Source organism: Neopsephotus bourkii, unplaced genomic scaffold (genome assembly GCF_033783945.1).
Source record: "Neopsephotus bourkii isolate Nb327-2 ecotype Australia unplaced genomic scaffold, CSIRO-AGI_Nbou_v1 NB_1707, whole genome shotgun sequence".
Classification (NCBI taxonomy): Eukaryota; Metazoa; Chordata; class Aves; order Psittaciformes; family Psittacidae; genus Neopsephotus; species Neopsephotus bourkii.
Window position 1 is genome coordinate 6,338,705 of NW_026902181.1, and position 22,832 is coordinate 6,361,536.

Here is a 22,832-nt window from a genome sequence, read left to right on the forward strand (position 1 = left end):
TGACAAAAGGCAGATCATTGTGCCCAGCTTTTTGCCGTGACTTCAGGGTAGCAACTTTCTTTTATTAGAAAGTGGAAGCTGAGGGCCTTATCTAATCCCAGGGCCAGGCAGCTGGAGCCTGAGGAAAGGCAGCTGCTTTGTGGAGAGACTGCCAGTAAAATAACAAGATTGAAACCCATTGTACCATATACATTTAAAGCATTTGGGAAAATTCCTGTGTTGCAGATGCCTTGCATGAGGTGCTTGGATCAGACGTGTACACAGGCAGAGTGAAATTTCTTATGCACAAAACTCGCTGAGGCTTCAGTGCCTCAAAACCTGAGCTCCTCTGAAAATTCAGTGATGCTTCAGACTGCGGATGCAAAAGTTGAAATTCCCTTTTTATCCCCCCACCTTAGTCAGTGCTTTTGATAAAACATAAATTTCTTAGCACTTATGCCCTTCCCCTCTGTTAGGATGGAGCTGTAGCTCTAACACCCATGGGGGGTGTAATCCAGGGGTCCCTGCTTACACCATATCCCCAGGACAGGGAAGGGGAGCTCAAAAGTATTCCTGAGCTCTGCACATCTGACAGGAGATGCAGATGAAATTTTACTTCTCCTTCCCCATAGCAAATATGAAAAGTCACCAAGCCGAGGATTCACAGGAATTGCCATGAGCTGTGTTAAAGAAAGATGCAGGACACAAAATTCCTCCTAAGATTTCCTGCCTCAAGCTCTCAGTTTATACCCCCTATTTCAAAGCCATCTTTAAAAAAACCCACTTGTCTTGACTGTGGAGACAGCAAGTCTATGTCAGAAAAATTTTCATATGATGACTGTGAATTAAAGGTGCATTTCATATTCCTTATCCATCAGAACAGCTCCCTTGGCCTGTCACCAGTTCCTGCTGCTCACCTGGGCTGAAATTTATACTGGTGAAAACTGGAGCAAAGAAAATGGAAGAGGCTCACTACTGATACTCTAAGCTCTGCAGCAAACATTAGTTTTCAAGGTTATGCCATGTCCACATTGATTGATAAACTATAAACATGCCTCTGCACAGAGTCTTGGATTAACTGTGGAGGACAACTGACAAGATAAATTGGATTAACTAACATCAGTTTTGTATGGCTGTAGGCTGCTGGAGGTCTCTTTTACTCAGTCAGATTGTACCAGGTTTGTTAAAATGCTTTTGAACATAGTGGTGGCATGGTGGCCCTTTACCCTGGGGCAAGGAGGGTTTGAAGCTTCCCTCCACATGAAGTCCAGACATGTCTGTCCACACAGAAAGGCTGTGATAGCATGAACAGGTCTTTGGTCCAACAGGAGTTTTTCAAGGCAGCTCACATGTGAGGAAAATCTGCTGAAAAGGCAGAAGAGACATAAGGTCTGTCCTGGAGTGCAGAGTGGTCCATGTGCTTCACATCCCAGATGTGGGGTCTGGGTACCCTCCAAGGGTTTCCTCCTCAGGCAGGTAGTGGTTTGTGGCATCATGTCACAGCGTCACTGACCTTGTGTTATGCCAGCTCAGCCAGCTGGTTCACAGAGGAGGAAATAGGACTTGGGTGCTACCACATCCCTGCCCAAGCTCTGCCCTTCGGTTGTTCAGGGACACTAATTATGAAGGAGGTTCTTGTTCTGCTGCGGTATAATTGTACAATGCACAGTGCAAGCCTTAATATAGCTCTGAGTGAATTCCTTTTGGTTTTCACCAGTTCTCTGAAAAGAGATTCAATCTTGAACCAAACAACAGAGCATTCTCCTAGCAATAAAATCTGTATTGAACACAGGGTGAAGGCAATGCTTGGGCTGGAGTTGCTCCCCAGGAGCTCTTGCAGGAGGTCAGTGACTTGGTGCATCTGTTGCCTTTGGTTTCTGAACTCGGGGTAGCAAATTCAGAAAACTTCTCCTTTTGCTACAACAATCAGAAAGTTGTGTTTGCAGAGGAGTGAGGCAGGGAGCAGGGTTTGGATCATGCCGTAGAGACAGCATAGGAGGAGGGAAGATGCTGACCTCTTGTCATGGTTGTTTTAGAAGCAGCTGGGACATCAATTTCAATTGATCACTGGGACATCAATTTCAGTGAAGAGTGTGCTGCCCTCCCCACCATCAGGGCTCTCCGGCCCATGGTAGCCTTGCCGAAAAATCGCTGCTCTCCTGGTGTGCCCCAGGCCCCGTAGTGCGAGGAGCGCCAGGACATGCTCCTTCCTGCAGAAACCAAACGAGACTTCACTCAGTCCTGTCGAGCCAAACCAGCTGGAGGCAGCACAAAGTGCCTGGGAGCATCCCCTCACCGCACTGGATGGGGGTTCGCACCATCCGGAGGTGCTGAGCCAGCGAACATCAGCTCCTACCACCAGGTGCTGCTGGGACACCACCACTCCTGCTGCTGGTGCTTTGGGGAATTCCTGCTCTGCTCCACACACATATGATGTCATTTGCAAGTTTTTCTGAGAGGCTGCAGACCTTTTATTTGATGATTATTTTGAGCTGAGTAATGGAAGTGCTAACGTTTAGGAAGCTGATAGACGCTAATTAGAGCTAGGAAAGCCAATTTGGAAACATATCCTGTTCCAGTAATCTCAGTATATACAAATTCAGCAACATCTCCAGGATATCAGGGGAAGAATTACCAGAGACCTGAACAGGAAGCAATGCAGGTCCAGCAGGTTCCTCCCCGTTTTACAGACTTAATGGTTAAAATAATATTACTCAATAATGGAAATAAAAATAATATTACTCAATAAAGGAAATAGATCAACAAAGAGGATGAACCCTAAAACCTGGCTTGGGTAGAAGGCTAATGATGAAAAAGTACCACAATCACAGCCTTGTAAATAGCTTTTCTGCCTGGAAAATTGTTTTGAAATAGCTAAGCCTGACTAGCCATCATTTCCTTCCCCCATCCTTCCCAAAAGAGGCACTGCCTCCTTTGTCAGCTTAGTCTGGCCACTGGGGTTCAGGCTTTTTTGTTGTTGTTGCTGGATAGGTGTGTTTATGTAGAAAATTACTCAGGAAAAATTATTCCTTTCAAGTCCATGTCTTGAATTTCCCCACGCAGATAAGCCTGATGCATATTTGACTCGCTCAAGTTAAATATGCCTATGAAAAATGTTGAGCCTCAGTTCTGGGGAAAAAATATATATATTTAATGGGTTTTTTTTTCCTCAATATTCGAGGGTCCACTTCAGTGTTGTGGGCAAGCTGTTAAATCTATGGTATTTTGACTGTATAAATGTTATCCAGCACGAGCTTAGTAACCAACACAGTGCAAAAACCTTTGGTCTTCTGAAATGACCCTGATGAAATGGAATATTTTGCAAGCTGTACCACTGATGTTCCTTGTCAATGGGTGGCAGGAAGCTGCAGAAGACAAGGTAACTTCTGATATGCAGCTGCTTAGCTATGCACTGAGCTAGTCACTCTATTTACTTTTTCAGGAGCCTTAAATTTTGCAGATGCTGCTTTGGAACAGCAAATGGAAAGTACAGAAGAAAGAATTTGTAACTTAATCCAAAACTTAGTGGTTGTGTTGAAGCCCTTTCAGGAACTACAGCTGAACTGTGTCAATGTCTGCTGCACTTTGAAGTCTGAGCTTGGGAACAGGAGACAAACTATTTGCTCCAAAGCTGGAGCCTGCAAGTTGTCAAGCTGGGCTGATACTGGTGTTGCACTGAAAAGCAGCCTCAAGCTTTACAATGAAACAAGATTCATCTGGAGGAATAGAAAAGTATTCTGCAATAGGAGGCATGGGAATGGTTCAAAGATGTGTTAAGTAGAGCTTTAGACCTGACATTAGGCATAATTTCTTTACCCAGAGGTTGGTCACACACTAGAACAGGCTTCCTAGAGTGGTGATCAATTCCCCAAGCCTGTCAGTAATTAAGAGGCATTTGGACAATGCCCTTAACGCCATGCGTTAACTTTTGTACAGCTCTGAAGTGGTCAGGCAGTTGGACTAGATGATCCTTGTAGGCCTTCCAAATGGAAACATTCTATCCTGTTCTGTTCTATAAATGCTTTTGAGGTAATTTGTGTGCAATGTAAGATCCAGCAGATGGGGAAAAGAGAAAAATGATACAGCTATAAATAAAGAGAAGTAAGGTGGGATTCCCTCTATTGCTGGCACCTTGACCTCTGGTGTGTAGCTACCAGCAGAGAAGCTGAAGAGCTTGGAGAAGGCATGGGGCAAGCTGGCACTTTTTGGGATGAAGCCCAGCTGGTTTGGCATCTGCTGTTTCATGTACCTGATATCTGGATAATCCTGACACAGCTCCTTGACGTACTCCTTGATTTTGTCTTTTTTCTTCTCCCCAGTGATACTGGCAATGTGGTTCATGGCGGGAACGAGCCAGTCAGCGTCAGAGCCCTGCAAACAAAGAGGCACAGGGGACCACTGGGGGGAGCAGTACTGACCTTGGGTGGCAGGGTGCTGCTGGGGGACAGCAGGGTGCTGGATGAGGCAGCTCTGGGTGGCAATGGCAAGGCATCCCCGGAACCTCTGCTGGGGCCTCCCTGATGCTCATGAACATCCCAGTGACCCAGGCCCTGGGCTGGGCGCTGTGGCTGTGGTCTGGCACAGCAGTGAATGCCAGAGATTTCACCTGTGTTGATGTGGGAGCAATGGCACTGTTTCCCATCTGTCTTGGGTACAAGGAGCTCTGACCAAAATTCCCCAGTGGGTTACTTCCCTTGCTGAATCCCTAGAGCTAATATGCCTCGACATAAAAACACACCAATATCTGTGAAAGGCTTCTGGGGACACCAGGAAGAGACTGGAAATATCCCTAAGGGATCCTAAGGCTAAAATAAACCTTCTCCACCACATTCCCTGTGTACTTCTCTTAGCTCTAAGGATTCTGTCTTTATATTCCTGGCAATCTCCTTCCCAATGATTTTCCCAACTTGTGCCCTCCTGGTGTGTTCCCTCCTGCTGGAGAGCTGTTTAGAAACACTTTCTCTGCTTTCGGTTCTCATGGTATTTTGTCTCTCTTTCGCATTGCCTTGGCTTGACTCCTTCTTTGCCTGTCCCTTAGGCTCCAAGACTCTCTACAGTTACTGGAAAGTCCCATTGGCCAGGCAGGTTTGGCTTAGACAGGAGCAGTTGCAGTACTGTCTTGCTTTATGCAATGACCTCTTATGCGTGGTGATTTGGAACAGGAGTTAGGGTAGGTCAAAAGAGGTGGGACCAAAGACCAGCTAAGGCTAGTGGACCCCATATGGCTGAGAGCAGAAAGTGCTGTCTACATCACCCAGGAAGCACAAACTGCATAGCAGCAAGTTGCCTTTTAGGCCTCTTAACACAAGTTAAGCTTTATCAACTGATATCAGAGCTTTAGCATCCTCACACTGAAAGAGTCAGTCCTTCTTCACCATGGAAACAGCCTGGAAAAATCACAGAATTCTGTCCTGTCTGAAGAGACTGATAACTCCATGATCTTAAAGGTCTTTTCCAATCTAATGATTCTATGATTCTGTAATAGACCATGATGGCAGATCTACAAATAAGTGTAAATCAAAGTCCTGAAAAATCCAAATGTTTTGATAGATGGAAAAATGTCCTATTGGTAGTGTCCAGCTGACTTCCCAGTGCTTCCGATGGGTAAAGTTTCCCCCTGCTGCTTTGCCTGAGATGCTGGAAGCCATTAAATAGTCTTTTTTTGTTGTTGTTGTTGCCATTGTGCTAAAGTAAACAACTTGACAAATGTATCATTGCTCATAGCGAAAAGCTCACAGGATGCTTTGGGTTAAGGATTTCTACACAATGCATTTTGGAGGGACCATAATGCCATGCACTGAAAAACGAGGTCTACTTGGTGAAACAAAGGAAGGGAGGTAGTCCTCAGCGCTGCACTGGTTCTGCACATACCTGTTATAGTTACAAACCAGTGTGCCCAAGATGCTCTTACCTGTGGTTTTTTTCTTAATTTGTTTAAAAAAATACTTGTGAAGTTCCTTGTCAGAGCTGCCACAATCTTCTGCAGTTCCTCAGTGGTGACTTTAAACATCGCTTCTAACCCTGACCTAGAGAGAGAGACGCACACACCACCAATGTGTTAATGTTAAATGGTAAACTATTACATTGCCACTTTATCCAAATTGGCATCTTGGGTGCTAGTTTAAGTAAATTTGTGTAGCTAGTACTTCCGCTTGGAAACACCTACTGGGTCAGAGTAATGACTCTTTTACACAATTCTATACACTGAAAATCAACCACAACTGAATAACTGTGCTTTAAAAACCACCTATTTCCTCATCAGATGGATGGTTCAACCATGCGGAGCAGTTGCGTAGGCTGGTTACATTTTCACTTGAGCAACATTTCCTCTGAATGATCTCCAGGTACCTGAGAGAGCACTGGGGCATTATGGGGTAAGGGAGAAGTAAATAATAAAGCCAAAGAAGGGAAAGCTGCTGACCCTGTGTCCCCCAGAGCCTGGCTGACTCACTCCACACAATATCTATTGGCAGCAGTGGGGATGGTGAACGACCAAGGTGGAAACCCGTGGAATTTCTTAGGGACAGTGCACATTTTCACGCTATTGAGGAAGAAAACAGCTTCAGAGAGATTAATGAAATCCCCGCTTTGGGGTACATTGCAAGTTCCTGGCTTTCTTTTCACTTTCGATCCTTTCCTCATTGTAACATGCTCTAGGAGGAACCAAGGCAGCATCACCAAAATGCTAGTGGTGCCTGAGCTTCCCAGGATGTGATACATTCACTGCTGTGACCAGAGTGTGATGGGTTCCTGCCACTGCCCAGTAGCTATTTTGTATGTCCGAAGCTGCTCAGGCAGGACTACGAAACACCTCACAGCATCCCTCTTACCCCAGGTTGGGGCTCAGGTACATAACTCCTGCTGAGCACCTCAAGTCTGGGTCTAGCATCCGCAAAACTATGCTATTGGGTCACCTACCTCTGCCTTACAACTCATCACCCTAGGCTGACAGATATTTAACTCGTCTCGGGAATAAACCACACACTTTCCAGCTCCCTGCCTGAGGCTGGCTTCTGCCTTCACCACCTTACAGTCCCCAGCAGGGAAGGGAGAGCGATTTTCCGCGAGGGCAGGAGGAGACAGCCAGCTAGTCGGCGAGGTTAGCATTGCTGGGGAGACCCTGCCATCTAGAGACTTGCAGCCGGTAGTGCTCACTGCGGCTGGAGCCGTCGGCCGCTGTGAGCATCGCAACACGAAATCCTCTGCATGACCTGAATGCCATTTGGCAGACAGCACCCCTGCGGCGGGCAGGCCGTGCCAGGCAGCAGCACAGCGGCATGGGCTGGAGATAACGTGCCAAGGTGGCCAGACGCCAGGCATTAGCCCCGTGCCACTTGGCTGAATCGGTCTCTGATGAAGCACCACATCCGCACAGCGGGGATGACCCCAGATGCTGGAAAGCTCCTGAGCCTCCTTGGGCTGTGTCCTTGCATGGCTGCAGAACATCCCCCTCAGGGGAGTATTTGATAGTCAGAGCTGGTGGGCATACCTGCTTACCACAGACCTTTTCAATGCACGGCTTCAAATAACTAATTCATAACAAATGCAAAGCTCTAGAAGTTCCTGCTGCCAGCAGTGATGGCAGGGGTTTATTTGCAAGTTGGGTGCTTTCACAGATTTTCCTCCAGCCCAGTGCCAAAAGCAGCCTTTGTACTGTTTTTGTGGTGCTATCCTACAGAACCAAAAATGAAATAAACCCACCTCTGGGGCTGAAAAGGGTGGACTGAAAATTAGCTTAAAGCTTTCATGCATGCATCACATCCATCCCTGCTTCTGACTTTTCACCCTTGTGACTTTAATCTGCATCTCTTGGGGAGCATCCCTTCATGATGTGAGGAAGGGCTGTAGGCTGAGAACCCACTGGGGCACCCCAAGGAGATCTTGGTCTTTCCTTCCTGGATGCTGCCACCCTCCCAGACCCCAGCACAGCAGCAGCTCAGTTTGAGGGGAGCAGACTTACAGCAGGTCATGGAAGTTGTTGATGTAGGCGACAAAATAGGGTGCAAAGATGGGGCTGTCTTGGGCAGTGCTCCACACCACAAACTCCTCCTCGAACCTGTGGGAGAAGGCACACAGGTAACACTAACAGTGGGGGAGCCACGGATTGCTCATCTTATGTGTACACAGTGGTGTCAGGAGACACTGGTGGCTGCCCCAACGTGTCCCCTCTGTATAAGGACATGTTTTTTCCAGCTGTCGTAACATGCGTGTGCACTGGAGGGGAATAGATGGCGGATAATTATGGGTTTAGGGTGTGCTTGCCTGAGCAGGTACGCAGCACTTTTGGAGAGTTGCCAGGGATCTCAGCACAAGAAATCTCTGCCTTTTCCTCACACTGAGGGATTAATTGCAGCTATGGTACTCAGGCTCATCAGTCTGGTTCTTCATTGCTCTGGCTTTTGAAGCAATATAATTTGTGCCCTCTTAAGCACACATGGAAAGGTCTTACCTCAGGGCTGATTTTCCACAGAAACGGAATAGGAATGGGGAGGCACACCTACCTTTCCCCTGTAACCTCAGCTGCTGTGTTAGGTGCCTGTTTCTGTGTAGCACAGCAGTCACAGTTTTGACAGCTATTTTACAGCCAGGTCCACATGGCTGGCAGGAGGCTCTGTGCTCAGGCAGGCTTTGCCTGGTGGTCCCATTCTTTGTCATGGTAAAGGCACCTGCTTGGGCTAGCCTCAGCCCAAGCATCTTGGGTTGGTTTAAGAAAAACCTTGTTTCAGTGGTCCTTTCATATGGGACCCCTTTATGTTGCAGCTTGCATTTTATGCCAACTTGCTGGGTTTTTTATAAAAAGGAAAAAAGAAAGGAAGAAAAGGAAAAATATTTTGAAAGATAACAAAGAAAAAGGAAAAAAGAAGCAGAGGGCAGGAGAGGAAAAAAGCAAATAAATGGGGGTGTGAGAGCTGTGGGAGAAGAAGAAGTAATTGATGGAATATCAGTACTATGTTTCTCCTCTAAAACCCAGACAGACTTCAAAGCCAAATAGCTGGTTTGAACTTTTCTGCTTGCTCAGGGCATGGGAGACAAATATAGATCACCAGGCTACTACTATATATGAAAGGGGTATATAGGTAGGGATATAGATATAAACAGGGAAAGCACTGCCTTTAGTGCACTTTGGACTCCTGGCATGCCCTGAGTTCATGCTCTTAACAAGCAGCTCTCTGGCTCGCTGTCCTCACGCCTGCAAAATGTCTATTAACAAACTCCCTGGGTTAGTGCCTGCAGCAGGTGAGAAACTTTAAAGGTTAATGGCAAAGTCATTTCAGTCTCGCTTGGAGCTGGTTCATCCTGAACAGCCTTTCTCATCTACAGATGACTGCTACAGAGAGTAGCTGCAACCCCCCCAAAACTCAGCCCCACCAGAGGTGCTGGACCCTCTGTGAGCCAAAACTCTTCCCTAGAGCATCCCCAAAGCACATTGCAAGGGGTAAGATCTGAGGCCATAACCTGGGGACTACCAAGCGGAACATTTCAGCAGAGATGTGGGATCCTGGGTCCTTTGGCCAATGGGTGAATTTTTAAAAGACTCAGAGTTAAGTTTTGCCTGGGTGTAACACGAAGGGTCCCATCTGCAAGAGAAAAACCCTCTCAACAGGACTCTCCCCAGGCAACCCAGGTAACATTTTGGGCAAGCAGGGTCTGGATCTGATGATTCGTAACTGCTACTTGCTCATGGCTGCAGCTGCAAGAGACCAGCATCCAACACCAGCAAGATCCCAGAGCAGCTAGCAGGTACTTCCTGGAGCTCTGACCTCAGATTTGGGACTCCCGAGAATCCTATCTGGGTCTGTTTATGACTCCTGCTGAGTTCTGCAGCTCGCTTATTGTTTGGCTCATTGTCATCTCTAATTCTCTCAGGAGCAGGCCCATGCCTGCTTGGTGCCAGCGTCTGGCTCAGTGCACAGACCTTTTCCCTGCTTTTTTACCAATGTGGGACTCATTTGAAAGGAATGTGCTGCCCGCAGCAGTGATGACCTTGGTATGAATTTGTGCAGCTCTGCCAGACACAGATCAAGCATTTTTGTTTCCAGGCTTCTGCTGATTGCTCTAGATACCTTCATGTGCTCCCCGATGATCTAGAGAAGGTCACAAAGAAAACCCCCTAGTGAATGGGATAAACAAGGGCAAAACATCCTTCACAAGGGCATCACACAGCCTTTGTTAATAAAAGTGACTTGCCTAGCAAAGGGGCAAATGGCCCACTTGTTGCCAGGCATTTTTTCATTATTCTCTGGCAGTTCTAAATATAATAATCCAGGATGGGCCAAGAGGCACAAACTGATCTGTGGCATAATCATTGATCATTGATGCCTAGGGTCAGGCATCACTCAGAAACCTTGCTTGCACTGGGGTTCTTCCCTAACTCCCATTCCCACAACCCTGCTGCCTCTCTAGAGTGAGGCAGACTGATCTAGCACTTCCTGAGGCATCCTACCCATCTGCTAATTCAATTCAGACATGCCTTCCCCGTGATCACACAATGTGTAATATTCCTCTATGGAAAAAGAGTCACTGCAGCAGGCAAAACTCTTTGATTTTCTTTCTTTCTTTCTTTCTCTCTCTCTCATTTAATTGAAATGACTCAACCTTTTGAGTGAGGAGAATGAATCAAAACCCCTCCTGGATTTATTACCCTGTAGTCTCTAAAGCTAGTAGGAGCTTTTGTTTTCGTACTGTTTAAATTGGAGTGGCTGTCACTGCCTACGGCCTTTCTGTGGCTGCCACAGCCCCGGGACAAAGATGCTTTCAGCCAAAGGGTTTTTCTAACAAACCTTTTCTTTCCACCTCTTTTTTGCTTTCTCCTTCTTCTTTCTAATCAAAGAGATTTAAGGGCTTTAAAATCAGTTGCCTATTATGTTGCTGACACAATTGACAGCAGGTTTAATTTGCAGCTAGAAGGCAAGCGGGAGAGCTAAAAGTTGTAATAAACAGCATTTTCTGCTCTAATGTATTCTGCTAGTGCGTGACTAACATAAATTATCGCAGGAGGCGGTACCTCCACCCCAGAAGGTAATGATCCCGTTTCTCTGGAGCCACAGAGCCCCCCGCACTTTGCCCCAGTTCATTAAATACCGTTTGAATGTCTAAGGAGAGTGAAGACTGGTAGAGATTTTCCTTCACTTCTGGGTGAACTTCCTTCTCCCACTTCTCCATGACCTCCAGTCTCAGGATGTTTCCAAAACAGCTTTTGATTTTTCCCTAAATGTTTAACATAGGAAGGAAACATCCAGCTCAGGATAATGAAGCAAACATGAGAAAACTGCTTCAGTGCATTTTGCTCTCTTGGCATATATATAAGGCTCATGTGTGTGGTGCAGAAAGGTAAGCAAAGTCAAAGGTCTTGCTCCAGACCCTGTCAGGCTACACAAGATCTCAGGAAAAATCAGGAGCTGTGGTTTGTGGGGGCAAGGTACAACTTAAGGAAGAACAGATCTCCTGGCAGGGGAATGTTTTGTCAGCTGCTTGACTGCTTGATTGCAAAGTTCTCCAGCAAGTGTACAACACAAGGTCAGGATTAAAGATCAAACTGGTCCTTTCTGGCAGCACAGCCACTCGAGTAAGTGGCAGCATGGTTCAGTCCTGGCTGATAAATCAGTCTTGTTGCCAAAAAAACAAAACCATCCTTCACCAGCACAATAGAGCAATACTAATTGTTGAATAAGCTGGGTACCTTGAGCTCACCTTGAGCAGTGCCCTGCTTCAGAAATGGTTAGCAAGAAGATGTCTGAGCCCAGCAAAGAGCCAGGAAAGCACAGTCTTACACAGGGTCCCAGCCAAGGATGGCAGAAAGGCAACTGAAGAAGGGGCTTCCTAGGGGGAGTGAACCATGGGGAGAACCTCTGCCAGCGCCATGTCTGGAGTTGTCTGCATATAGCAAACCTCAGATGTGCTGGAGGAGATCATGTGCTGTGAAGGTAGCAGCTCAAATGCTTTTACATCTAGCTTTGAAGCGCGTTCAATCTGCTGAAGCCCAGCTATGACCTTTCGGTAAACCTCTGTATGGGTCTGGTACAGTCCCTTTGGATCTGTGATTATCCAGGTTCAGGCTCATGGCCTGCTTTGCTCCCTGCGTTGGTGTTCAGGATATTGTGCTTTTTATTAAAGCCCATTCTGCACAATCTTGGCAGGACCCGGCACCTGGTGGAGCTAGAAACCACGATGTAGCCATCTGGGACCTTTACTGAGAGGCTGGGGCTCCCACACGTTCCCTGGGGGCATGTGGGGACAAGGTCAATGCTCTCACCTCTGCAGAAGTGATGTAGTCGTTTTTCAGTTTATCCCAAACAGCTGGCGTTAACAGCAGGGACAGGTTTTCTGTCTTCATTTCTGGTTTGAGATCGGGGTTACCCAGAAAGAGTTCACTGGAAAGATTCAAAAGAACAAATGATGTGGCCTCAGAATGTGCGTAAACCGATGGAATATTCATGTGGCATGAGCTACATAATTATTAAGCTCTGAGAAATATACTTCAAGCTAAAATTGCGGTGCTTGTTTTCAAGCTTTAACAAGAAAATCTGTTCTCCCTATTCAAAATCCTAATTATTCAAAACCAAAATGATTTAAGGTTCCAGCCCACCTTAGAAATCATGAGACTTCTGAGTTGTTTGGACATGAAAAGTACCATGCGAATTTACTTTTTAAAATAAACAACCTGGAGCTGATTCATTTGCCTCTGAGCCTGCAAAATGTCTTTCAGAGTAATTCCTGTAGCAGTGTGCTGCTTTGGAATTAGCTGATCTTCCTGGCTCCCCTCCAGTGTCACATCACTGCTTCTGTCAGGCTGCTATTTTCCCCTGTGCATTATCCCTAGCAATGGAAGGTGACAAAGCAGGTCCTGCTGTGCGCAGGGCAGCCTCTGGTAGGCACTCCCATGCCTGGAACATGGACCAGGGCAGCATCATGGCTTCTCCACAGATGGAAGCAGTCGGTGGATGTGCAGCTACAGAGCCTGACTCCTAAGTCGCTCAGCTGACACATGACTTTACCACTCATTTTCCTCTGCATTGCCCATGTAATCAGGCCAGCTGATTAGCAGGGAGGCAGGGAAAGGGAGGGAGTGCTTGCGCTTCTCCTTCTAGGGTGAGAAACCCGTTATTAGCCCGTACAATTGAATGTGCTACCCTTGCAATCTGCCATGGACCGTGGAAGCATTGTGTCTTTCAGGGTCATAAAGGTGGAGAGGAGAAAGAAGAAAATATTCGTGCACTTGCTGAATGTGGGACCTGAATTGCAAGCAGTAACCTGGTTAACAGGGAACACAGCTGCAGTGTCCTACAAAAAAAAGGACACCAATGGATTTAAATACAAACTCTCCCCCATGACTGAAAGGACTGGTTCCAACATATGCTGAAGGAACTTATTCCCTGCTTTCTTTTTTTCTATTTGTTTGAATTGTAGCATCAATAATGAGTTTGGGTCAGACAATTTATTTTTTGGGATGGGTCCCAAGAGGGGATGAAGTTCTTATAGAATGGGAAAATCAGTTGGAAACAGCCCAACACAGCAAGGTAATTGCAAGCAGTGCCCTAAACAGAGCAGGCTCTCAATAAGATCTTTCACAGCAAGGTAGAGAAGTACAACAGGGGTACTTCTCTTTGGTGCAGAACCTGGCTGCTGAAGCTTGTTTCTTCCCCCTTTCCTGCAATACTGGGGTGCAGTACAGTTCCTGGAGCTGAGGATATGCACAAATTTCCCTCCAGAGGAGACTGGCAGGCGACACGTGAGGGAGAAGGGCAATGGGATGGAGTGTCATTCCCACAGCAGCCCTGCCATAACACTTGTCAGCCAGTGCTACGATGCTGAGGGAGTCACACATGTGTCATCACAGTCACCACACCATACATGGGGTTTTAGGAGCAACAGACAAGTTTACAGAAGAAATCTGTTGAGGGCTGCTCAAAACAAAGACCATCTGCAGCACAAATGCTCCTGACCCAAAAGCTACCCCAGGCTAGGAGTGATCTGAGCAAGTGCTGCTACTGCTTGCTCTGTTCCACCACCCTCCTCCCTGTCTATTTTTGCCCACTGTTTGACTCAATATTGCTACTTGTGCCTTCCCTCCCTCTTTTGTTTGTTTAAGGGGTGCCAGTTGGTTTGTGCTGTCCCACCACTGACCAGCTGGTTCAAGCCTGCAGACCAGCTACCAGGACTGACATAATTTTGCTTTGACATAGCTGTTTTCACATGTTTATAACCAGACCCATCACCTGTGGACATTGCCTCTCTTTTCCTTCCCACCCCACTGTGTATATCTGTTGGGTTTTAGCCTGGTAGGCCTTTGAGGCTGGTGTGATGGGTGGTAGTCAAAGCGAGTGAATAACTGAGGACACTGACACTCAGTGCCTGGTCTTACTACAGGTGCCTTAGATGTCTCCTTTGGCTGCAAAAAGGAGGCAATATCCAGCACCACAGTTTTTACTACTGTTGCAAAGAATTCTGCCTTTACTCCAACACCCAGAGTGCCCTGAGGATAGTATTTGATATGTCCATACAGCTCCTAGAATACTTTAGTCACCCCTGGATTGCAGGGAGCTTTTAAAGGTCCTAAAACCTATGGTCCTCCTATTCAACCAGCAGACGTGTCTGAGCCAGAGCCTTTGTTTTAGTGTGGCCAGTTCCACATGGTGATGTCTTGGCATCTCCTCAAGATGACTGACCTGTGAGCATGGGGGTAACATGGCCTCTTTCCAAACACATCAGAGTTTTAATTAAACAGGAAGAAGGCAGGGCTCCCCCACAGGTCCCTCCCTGTGCCTGGAAAAGTCACCAAGCAGCTGCTGGACCTTCAAAATATTTGCAGAAAGGGAGTAGGTTTATCAGAGCTGCAAGGAGGAGCTTCCTGGAAATGGCTCCAAGCTGCGCCAGGGGAGGCTTAGATTGGATATGAGGAAAAAGTTCTTCACAAAAATGATTATCAAGCATTAGAACAGGCTGCCTAGGGAAGTGGTGGAGTCACCATCCCTGGAGGTATTTAAAAGACATGTAGATGTGGCACTTAGGAACATAGTGGTGTGGCAAGTGCAGCAGCTTACCTGCAGTAAGTGTTCGCCACTCAGTTGAACAAGGTGTAGAGCTCATTGAACTCCAGGGGTCTCTGGGAGAGATCTTGCAAATGTGAGGCAATGGCCTTGTGAAAAGCCTCCACATACATGTCACACACCTGGTACTCCTCCGGATAGCACTTTTGTACTGATAGCTTGATTTTTAGTAAGTCTTCACTCAGGTGTTTCTGGAGGAAACCCAAGTGACGATTAAGCCACGAACTGTCTTCTTCCTTCAATGCCATGGGTACCCTCAGGACCCTTTTCCTAGCACTCTCATTGATAGCTTCCTTCCACACTTCCTTCCACTTTCTGGGCATGCCAAGCAATTCTGACCCAGGATGACCAGCATTGCCTGTGTTAGGATGAGCTGCTTCCTCGTAGGCAATTAAAGTCACCAGGGAGGTCAGCATGGTATCCTCTACAGTGGGATGCTCCAGTGTTCCCACTGCGATGGCCTGGATCACATTTGTGAAGGAGTTATAAAGCAAATCCACATCCTTGGATTTCCGTACAAACTCCTGGGGGTTATTTTTGTATTTCTCAGCATCCCTTTCAGTGATAGTCTCATATTCCAACTACTTGATGCTTGCAAATGCTTCTAAAAGTTGCCTTTTCTGAATAAGTTCATTGATTTCCATTACTGCAGAAAGAAGGGGGAGGGGTTGGGACAAAGCAGGCATTAGGTGATTAACAGATTGGTAACAGGACAAGATGCCTCACAGGGAGGCTGCAGTTTCCAGGTCCCAGCAGTGCCCCTAAGGCTGAACCCCCAGATCTCCAGCTCCTGTTTGACAAAGCAGTGGAAATGCAATTACTGTGAATTGAGCCACATCTCTAAACTGCTGCTTTCAGAGGTAGGAAATATCAAATAAAATTATTATAGGCCTGCAGGAAAACCTCAAGTGATGGCTGAGACTGCAGAGAGGGACACTAGCATCTCAAGCTGCATAAAACCACCTTTGGCTCTGCCTGTCTTTAAGTGTGGAGATGAAGTGGGATTGGCAGCAGGAACAGTCTGGGATATACCCTACCAGTAGGATTTCCTTTAGCACAGATCCCCTTGTTTCCCAGCACACCATCATGCTCAGCACAGCTCTGCTGCTGGACTGGCCACGGTGGTGCAGCCCAGCTCTGGCATCTCTGGCTTAAGAAGATGCTTTAGTGTGCTGTCCAAGAAGTCAGGGAGAGTGCCCAGGGTCTGGCTGGAGGGAGCACAATCGGACAGACCCCTTTGGGCCTTCTGGGCTCCTGGTCAGACACTAGATGGTCATGTCTGCCCCCACCCTACCCCCAGCATGTCCCTCAGTGATACCAAGGCCCTGGGGGAGTGAGATACTGGCTCCGGCATGCTGTTCATACATTTTCAGGAACCCTCCCAGTTCAGGTGTAACCTTGGGCAAAGCCTGGGCTCCCCTTCTGGCTTGATTTTGTGCATTATCAAGTTTTCCTAAGACACACATACAACTAATATCACAGCTAAAGTTGCTCCTGCATTTCTCAGGGCTGACCAAAGTGCTAACGGCAAACTGCAGAGGTGGTCCCTGCTGATCTGCATTATGAGGACTCCTTGAGATGTAGGGATCAAGGTAGCAAGCCAGAGACTAGCCCATCCATGGCCTGCCACCCATTTCAAGCCTGTGCCTACCATAGCAAATGCCCTCTTAAAGATGCCTCTTACCTGTTCCAGATACTCAGATATTCTGTGAATGCTCAGACTCCTCTCAGACAAAAAGAGGGACTTCTGCAGAACCAGAAGCCACAGCTTCTCAGCTCTGCAGTTACTGCAGTCTGCACTAACCCTTTGGCTAGGGAATGAGGAGAGACTCCGGGATGGTGATCCCAGGGTCCCAGCAGGAAGAAATGAGAAACACCAAAATATGTAAAGTTCATCTTTCTGGGGTGTTTCAGGGTTGGGTGACCTGGCTGTTCATCGCCTATATATAAACCTACAGTCAGATGCCAAGCACTGCCTTTAGACAGGGACATTTGTTTTCCAAGTGGTGACCACTGCCTATTTGCCAGTAATATAAGTATTTGTCATGTGTTGAGAAGATGCAAGAACACTGTTAGATTTTGAGACTCCCTGGGAAGGTCTCACCATCTCCAGCATCATAACAAATGCTTTGAACAGGAGATCCCACTGTGATACTGGGCATAAAGCAAATATTAAAGAGGAGAAGGGAAAGGGTTTGATTTAGGCATGTGTGGCTACTGCTTCTGGGACTCAGATATATAAAATGATAGAGAAAAAATGGAGATCACTCAAAAAAATACATGGTTTGTAGCTCATAACTGATACCCTTGGGCTTGTCTGCAAACAGATTTTATACCATATGCATCAAATCTATGCAGCAGAAAATATCTGTATGAAGACAGAAATATGTCAAATAACCCAACTATTGATGCAGTATAGAAGGATCTGAGTGCCTGTATGGAGCTACAGTTACTTCTGTGCTCAGAAGGGAGGGAGACTGTGGCAAATAACTTAGCCTCTTCTAGATAAATTAATATAAAACCTGTGTTTGCACAAGGACTTGCAGTGAGAGACTAAAAGAATACATTCTGTTCTGTTTATCAAAGTGAGAAAATACCATTTAATTACTATCTAAGATAATTATTCAGGGAGGTGATACTGGGTGCTAAATGGATCTTTAATTTAGCAATAGGAGACCAGACAGCTGGTAGTTGAAGGAAGACAATTGAAAGGCAATTAACCATTATGCAGCTTAATGGTGCACATGGTGGAGTCTCCGTTGCTTGCCATGTTTATCTCAGGATGGGATGTGTTTCTGATAGAGCTGCTCCAGTCTAGGCCAAGCACGAGTTATTGTGCACAGTATGGGCCTTACTCATTCAGTTCCTCAGCTTGTTTATTTGGAGGAGATGAGAAGAGCTTACAGTAACATTTCCTGTCACTCCTCATCTATCACCCTTTGAGAACAGACTTTCAAAGTTTATGAGGTGGGCTCAGGTCCAGCTTACCAACCTCACAGTCTACCAGTGCAAAGCAGTAAATAACTTTATGGCACAGTTGAGCATATTACAGCAGTGAGACAATTTAATCCGATCCCCATGACATCCTATGCAGTAGACCAAGAATTTCTTTCTAGAAATTTAGGCTGAGGAAAGGTCAAGCATGTTGACCCACCTCAGTCTACCTCCTGGTGGATGCACTGTAGTGCCTCTGCCTTAAGAAGGTAGCGGAGAGCGGTGTTTAAACCAAGATCAAAGTCATTGCAGTTTGCCACACTTGGGGAAAAGTGAGAGCTATGTTGAAGGTCGTTATTATAATTTGACAAGGACCTATCTATATAATGCTGACAAAACACACGGGAGTAGCCAGCTGTAGGAAAACAAATCACCTAAGTACTTGCAGCACCACTGGTGTGAGAAAAATAGGCGGAAAGTCAGTGTAAGAGAGCAAAGTATCTGTGGAGGTCTCTTTGCAAAGCAGTCTCTAAGGTTAGGAACCAAGGTGGAGGTTCCAAAACAGATCACATCCAGACCACCTTTTTCCCCATCAAGAACTTGCAGCGAGACACAGAGCACATACTGCAGACTATCAGTCTGAGAGCTGAAGAGCAGAAATCTCCCAGAAGCACAATGCAGACAATAGTGTAGGAACAGCCCATACTGCACTTCTAGATATTGTCAGACCAGGAGCTCCCAAAACTGTGTTCAGCACATTGGTGACTGATAATGTGTGGTGGGCGATATATCCACTGGTACATGAGCTTACAGGTTGATAGTTAGGCTGTTGATATGCTTAAACTAATGCAGTGGAGGCCACAGAGCAGCATGTTCAGTGGTAGGCGACCTGCCCAGGCTGAACCAGGTAACACCCCAATGAGTTTGTCCTAGGGGTGACAGCTGTCTCTACCCCTGTTCTTTAGCACCTCTGCTGGGCCCAAGATTTGCAGAGTGAGCTACTTGAAGGTTACATGTATTACACTGATTGTTCTGCTTCTTACCTGAAAGAGGTTTTCCTTGAATGGGCTCTGCTTCTATCTTCTCACTAACCTCCTGCACGCCATTACACATCGTGGTTTTGTTCTCATAGCTCTTGGGGAATTGCAAAGAAAGTAGTTTTCCTTTCCAAGTGCCAGTACCTTCCTTTTCTTTCTCTTTGTTCAGACTTTGTTTTGATTTCTGTATACTTAACATTGTTTTAATACCTCTTTCAAAGAACCCACTGTCCATGCTATTCAGACTTGAGCTGCTCAGCTCGGAAGCAATCTCCCTCTTTTCCTTCCCTGCACTGTTTGCTGGTTCTGAGGTCATGCTCCTCGGGTTTAACTCCATGCTTCTATTCATTATGTCTTTCAACAAGGGTGTTTTTCCAAATCACTGAAATCCATAAAACAGCAGAATTAGGCTGTCTCCAGAATACAGTGTCTCCAAAGTCAGTCCTGGACTGAAAATGTGGCCCATCCCTTTCCTGTGCCTAATATAAGGACAGAGCAAGACTTTGCTGGCTGTAGCTACTAAAACAATCTCTCTACACACAGACACCAGGTGCTGGCCTGCTTTTAGCTCTGGAAAGCTCTATTTAACTCCATAAATCAGGCAAGTGGCAGCAGCTTCTCCAGCACCAAGGAATCAATAAACACCAGAGACATTGATACCTGTGTAAATGTGACATTTTGTTTTGTAACAAGGTATGTTTTTGCTTTCCATTCTTCTAGGTGGATTTCCAGCCATGTAGGAATGATAACCTTCCCAGGGTCTCACTGAGGTATTGTCACTTTCTCTTGTGGATACAGCAGTTTTGGGCAGTGCTGCTGTTTCTACCCTGCTCAAGCCCTGACCTGACACTGCTGGAATGTGGCCCGTGGTTGAGCAGTGCCTGGTGTGTGGCTGAGCTCTTCCCTAGTCCCTTCAAAACCAGAACAATCTCTGCTCTCCAAAACATCATGGTTACAGTGCGGGAGGCTGTATGATGCAGTAAGGGTTCACATCAGCCATTTTCACAGTATCACAGTATCACAGTATGTTAGAGATTGGAAGGGACCTTAAAAGATCATCTAGTCCAATCCCCCTGCCGGAGCAGGAACACCTAGATAAGGTTACACAGGAACGTGTCCAGGCGGGTTTTGAATGTCTCCAAACAAGGAGATTCCACAACCTCCCTGGGCAGCCTGTTCCAGTGTTCTGTCACCCTCACTGAGAAGAAGTTTCTTCTCAGGTTTAAGTGGAACCTCTTGTGTCCAATTTGTACCCATTGCCCCTTGTCCTTTCATTGTTTGCCACTGAGAAGAGCCTGGCTCCATCCTCGTGACACTCCCCCTTTATATATTTATATACACTAATAAGGTCACCACAGCTGGCTCAAGGCAGCCCAGTGATAGGTTTAAATCATTAGAAACAGCTATTGTTTGAGGTCACCCAGGAACTGCCTGTCTCGGGTCTGTGCAGCTCACAGGAGCCAGAGACTGAAACATGGATACAGTGAACAGGCATGTTGGGACTCTGGAAATAGATCTCATGCTTCTTTGATCTGAGTTTGGCCTGAGTTTTCTCCCTGGTGCGTGATTATTTCACAGGCTATAAACTGCAGGGATTGCATCTTCCCATGGGTTTGCTGAGCTGATCACACAGTGGGGCTCAGACCGTGCGTCACACCCTCTCAGGGGAATATTCAATCATTCACTGTCTTGCTCATGAGCTCAGCCCATCACAGCCTATTCAGAGGGTGGGAGGGAGAGGAGGGGACCCTCTTTCCAGAGATTTCAGTAGGAAGGGGTTGAGTCCCTAGTTCAAACCCCACATGGGGCTTCTGAAGCCAGAGTGGAGCAGCAGCAATGATCAAAGGGGTGAGCCAGGGAAGTGAGTGGAGGGAGGCAGGGAAGGAGGGCCATAAGATGTGAGCCCATGGGCAAGGAAAGAGAAGGGATACACACCCCGGTACTGATCACACCAATCCTCTCCACAGCGAGCTGGGATAACGCAGGTGGGATCCACAGAAACTGAAAGCATCTCCATGCCACACGAGAGCTCAGGGAAATGTGGTGGTGGGCAGGCAGCTCTGTGGGGCAGAGGTCCACATGAGCTCACGCAGCACCTCAACTAACTGGAGCAGCATCCTGAGCACCCGCGCTGCCCAAGGAGCTTCCTCCAGGAATAGTGCCGCACTCCATCCTCCTTTGCCGTCTGGAAAATGGCAGTCGGAAGTGGCAAAAACAGGCCTGTCCCCAAACACACAAGACCTCCAGCACCTTCACCTGTTATCTCCCCAGGAGAGACTCTGGCACTGTTTCACTTTCATTCTGCCGAGGCATTTAAAAGAGAGGAAGAGGTGTGTGTGTGTGTGTGAGGAGCGCTGAGCGAGTTCCAAAGTTAATTATTCACCTTGCAAGTGAGACCACAGGCCTGACAATGGGGTGAGCTGCTCTGCTGAACTGGTGGGAAAAGGATTTTGGCACCTGGTCCTGCCCTGCTGGGGTGAAACCCCATGGTGTCCAGGTGTGGGAGTACAAAAGCAGCCCCAGAGCTGCCATGTGGGAGTGGGTGAATTTCACCCCCTTCTGTCTTGTTTCTGGCGGTCACGGGTGGCTTGGTCCTAGTAATGATTGCCAGGTGTGAGTGAGGGACCGGGAGCACTGTGTCCCATGTTATGTATTTGTATATTCACCTCCCTGCTCCTCGCTGTGCCCCAGGGACACTTATTTCCATGGGGCTGGATGCTGACCCTGGGTTCTTCCACCCCTCAGAGCTTTTGGGCACCATGGAGGGAACTTGAAGCAAAGGAGCAAAAGAGGGGTTCAGAAGGTTTAAATGACATTGAACAGTCACTTGGCTTGTCACTGAGTGGTGTGAGTGATCTAACCCTGGGGAGCCCGAGGTACCTGGCTGGACACACTGGGCAGTCCCAGGTTGCCAAGTCACTGGTGGTAAAGCAGGAGAAGAGCACAGAGGAATTCCTGCCACTCCAGCCAGTAAATCAGCTTCATCGGGGCCAAAATTAAATGCCTCTATGCAAATTCACATGGCAGGGGGAATAAACAAGAAAAGTGTGCATGCCTCCAGGGCTATGATCTTACTGGCATCACAGAGAAGTGGTGGGATGGTTCCTATGCCTGGAGTGTTGGAATGGAGATACAGGCTCTTTAGGAAGGACAGGCTGGGGAGAGGAGGAGGGGGTGCTATCCTCTATGTCAATGACTAGCTGGGGTGCATGGAGCTCTGCCTGGGGATGGATGAGGAGCTGACCAAGAGCTTATGGACCAGGAGCAAAGGGAGGGCAGGGACAGGAAACGTTATAGCAGGTGTCTGCTATCCAACCAGGAAGACTGAGCAGATGAGGCACTCTTGAGAAAGAGAGGGAGCAGCCTCATGTTCACAGCCCTGGTCCTCTTGGGAGACTTCAACCACTCAGATACAGAATCATAGAATCATAAAATAGTTAGGGTTGGAAAGGACCTTAAGACCATCTGGTTCCAACCCCCCTGACATGGGCAGGGACCCCTCACACTAAACCATACCACCCAAGGCTCTGTCCAACCTGGCCTTGAACACCGCCAGGGATGAAGCATTCACAACCTCACTGGGCAACCCAGTGCCTCACCACCCTCACAGTAAAGAACTTTCTCCTTATATCCAATCTAAACTTTCCCTGTTTAAGATTTAACCTGTTACCCCTTGTCCTATCATTACAGTCCCTAATGAAGAGTCCCTCCCCAGCATCCGTCTAGGCCCCCTTCAGATACTGGAAGGCTGCTATGAGGTCTCCACGCAGCCTTCTCTTCTCCAGACTGAACAGTCCCAACTTTCTCAACCTATCTTCATACGGGAGGTGCTCCA

General features: G+C 47.2%; 1 protein-coding gene across 1 annotated transcript; it reads right to left on the reverse strand.

Annotated features, from left to right (window-relative positions):
• Positions 1 to 2,035: 2,035 nt before the first annotated feature.
• On the reverse strand, positions 2,036 to 21,546 carry EXOC3L4 (exocyst complex component 3 like 4). Its single transcript, XM_061376409.1, is given in 10 exon segments — positions 2,036 to 2,189; positions 4,229 to 4,449; positions 5,864 to 6,005; positions 7,940 to 8,035; positions 9,964 to 10,064; positions 11,062 to 11,187; positions 12,233 to 12,350; positions 15,021 to 15,672; positions 19,004 to 19,379; positions 21,094 to 21,546. Coding segments are annotated over 9 exon segments (1,953 nt in total). The 5' UTR covers positions 19,347 to 19,379; positions 21,094 to 21,546.
• Between the last annotated feature and the right edge of the window lie 1,286 nt (positions 21,547 to 22,832).